A 3,083-nucleotide genomic window follows, 5' to 3' on the forward strand; every position below is an offset into this window, starting at 1 on the left:
GTTTATGGCCGTTGACTGGTGTACACTGTATTTGAAAGTTTGCATCTGAAGTTTTATTGGTATTGATATCCTCACTTTTGGATGTTATTCATTGAGACAATGGTAACTTCCGTGTTATGTTTGTTAAATTTGGTGTTCTGTGAGTCACTCTCACTGTTGTCAAGTGACTGAACATTTAATCATAAGCTGACAATGTGATGATCTGTGTTTATGTTGGAAATATCACAGAACATAGGCTAGCCTATGTACTTCTGGTGAAGAGAGAGTTGAGAAAGGAGAAACGTAAGGTTGTGAATGGTGGAAAAGCAAATAGGAGTGTGTCATCTGTGTTGACCTACTTAAAAAAATGAAAAGGTCGGGCTGTTATCTTTACTATTTTTGGTGGTTGTTGAAGACTGGCTTCTTGAAGAGCTCTCCGAGAGGTGCATTGCATCAGTTTGAAATTTGTTGGAAACTAAGTATTCGGTGTGGGAGTAAATAAGTGCAGAAACTAAAAAAAATAATTGTAGGAAATTGTTTTGTTGTGTATTTTCATTTTTGTGGTAATACATGTGAAGTGGAAGTACGTTGATGCTGAGGTCGACAATATTCAATACTCGAAAGATTAACAGAAAACAGTTTGTTGTGGAGTGAACTTCAGATCACGGTGCTTCTAAAAGGATCAAACATTCATCAAGACAAAGTGAAATGGACATTTTCTACTCATGTTTAGAGTTTGTAAAGAATATGCTTGTTATACTGCTTGTTCAGACATACAATATTTTCTTACTTGACGTTGCTACATTCGAATTTGGAAAGCAAATTACACGGCTGACTTGTTAATGTAGGATATCATATCATGTGCTATGTCGGAAATGCACTCCTATCAATGTACTGTGAGTGTGAAGTATTGACGAGGCATATTACGCATTAGAGAAAATAGCGGAGAAGGATGTTGTCTCTTGGGTAGCTCACTGTCTCAATTAATTTTCAGTTCTAAACAAAAGAATTTTGATCTTTGTAGTTGTGTTTGTTACTTTTTCCAATTGTAAGATGATATATGTGGAAAATGGGATCCCTCTAAATTCTTGTTTTCTTTAACTTTAGCTTTAAAGATCCAATTTTTACTCGAGAAGTCACAGTTGTGAACAATGAGTTGTCAAAGAAAACTGGTTTACTTATGAAGAACCAACCAAAAAGAATAAATTGCTCTCTGTGGTTTAAAATAATTTTGATACTATAAAAATAAAAGGCTGAACATTTAAATTTTGATTGAAGTGATAAGACTTTTACTTTAAAAAAACAAATACTAAAAAAGAAGTATTAATATATTTAAAATCAAGTGGGTCCAATAAGGGTAAAAAGGTAATTGTGCCTTTAAAAAAATTTCAAATAAGAAAAGCCGACATTTATTTTGGGACGGACAAAAAATAAAATGGCGACACATAATTTGGGACGGAGGGAGTTGTATTTTTATTTGGTTCGAAGGATATCATGTGCCTCAGCAGAGAAGTAAAGTTCTGCTCTCCTCTCTTTCTCTTACGTATCTAGTTCTATAGCTTAACCCTTACTTTTACGATGTAAGGGCTGAACGGATGTCAAAAGTTATTTAATTTCGCTAGTATGAGTATTTTTGGGGGTGTTGGAGACTTAATTAAAAAGTATTAATACTATGTAATATTGATTGGTAATGTTTATGTCTGTTAACATTCTAAAATTAAATTATAAAATATTATTTTTTTGAAGTGGGCTGGCCCGTAAGGCCCGCAACCCACAGAGTAATAGTGTGGGCTTGATATTTTTTGGCTCATCATTTTGATAGGCTAGCCCAACCTGACCCGTCAAACTCAAAGCCCGTGTGGACTAGCTCGGATGGGCTGAGCCAACCCGTATTGACATCTCTACAAAATCAAAACTCTACATTATTGATACTCAAAGGAGACTTTGGAATCTTGAAGAATGCACGGAGGCTCAGGATTTCAAAACGCGGATGTATGAATGTGAAATTCATCAAGATGACCTACATTATGCATATTATACTAGACAAGGAGCCCAGAAATCGGGACAAAACAAGTACAAATTCCATGAAAATGTACACCAAGATCATAAATAACTTACACACCAGGATTATCTAGGCTCTAGGGTACCCCCCACCCCCACCCCCACACAAAACTTTCATCGTCACCTGCAAGACGAGGCCAACTTACTGAAAGATGGACATTGCTTCAGTTCATACAACATTTCGATAGGTGCTTGTTAGATCTTATTAAGCTTTTCTGCTACGATGATAGGATTTGCTTTTACTATTGCATTCTTACCAGCATTCCTAAAATCAAACGGGAAGTTGTGTTTGTCTGAATAATGATGAACTGAGCGGAAAAGATCACCATATTTGCAATAGAACCCTGTTAATCCCACACGCTTACGACAAGTTGTGCACTTTTTCAAACCCTCTTTTGACTTCACTTGTGAAATCTGAGAGGCTAAATCTGCAGATGCAACCGCGGCACCCGCAAGAGCAAGTTCTGATTCATCGCTGCTTAAGCTTCTACGTACGACGTCTTTGTTGGATGTAGCTGCAAGCTTTGCATGTTCTTTTTTCAGTAGTATCATGTCCTTTTGACACTTGGAACACATATTCATCGTAGCTGCACTACCCAAAAAATCACAGTCGTTGATGCAGAGGACGGGGTCTTCTGGAGCTCGACAACCTGTCTCTTTAGATGACTCATTTTCTACAGTTAACAAGTCAAGTTCAACACCACAAGTGTCACGCCTCAAATCCTATTAGGGCGGACTGGCACCCATAAACGAGGAGGCCCGGGAGAACCAGCTCATCACCTTATACTTCCCATGCATACCTCTATGACAACCTGAAATTCGGACAGCATCATATCACATATAAAAGGAAATAATCACTTGTATAAGCTCGAGCACACATATATATATGTATGTACAATACTTGGCCATTGGAGCCATCACGTCTATTAACAAAACACCACCTTGACTGTACATTAGGTCTACAAAGCCTCTAGACAATACACAGAGTTTAAATAAGGTCGGGACACACCCCGCCATATAACTAACTTCTATACAATATCAAA

The 3,083-nt window shown here is 37.3% G+C and overlaps 1 protein-coding gene across 1 annotated transcript; it reads right to left on the reverse strand.

Moving 5' to 3' along the window:
- Positions 1–2,235: 2,235 nt before the first annotated feature.
- Positions 2,236–2,714, reverse strand: LOC124894054 (zinc finger A20 and AN1 domain-containing stress-associated protein 8-like; the record flags this gene model as incomplete). The annotated part of the gene is made up of 1 exon (XM_047404812.1): positions 2,236–2,714. A coding segment is annotated over one exon (479 nt), but the record flags the coding sequence as incomplete, so codon positions are not given.
- Positions 2,715–3,083: the final 369 nt, after the last annotated feature.

The sequence above is a fragment of the Capsicum annuum genome, unplaced genomic scaffold (genome assembly GCF_002878395.1).
Source record: "Capsicum annuum cultivar UCD-10X-F1 unplaced genomic scaffold, UCD10Xv1.1 ctg68868, whole genome shotgun sequence".
NCBI lineage: Eukaryota > Viridiplantae > Streptophyta > Magnoliopsida > Solanales > Solanaceae > Capsicum > Capsicum annuum.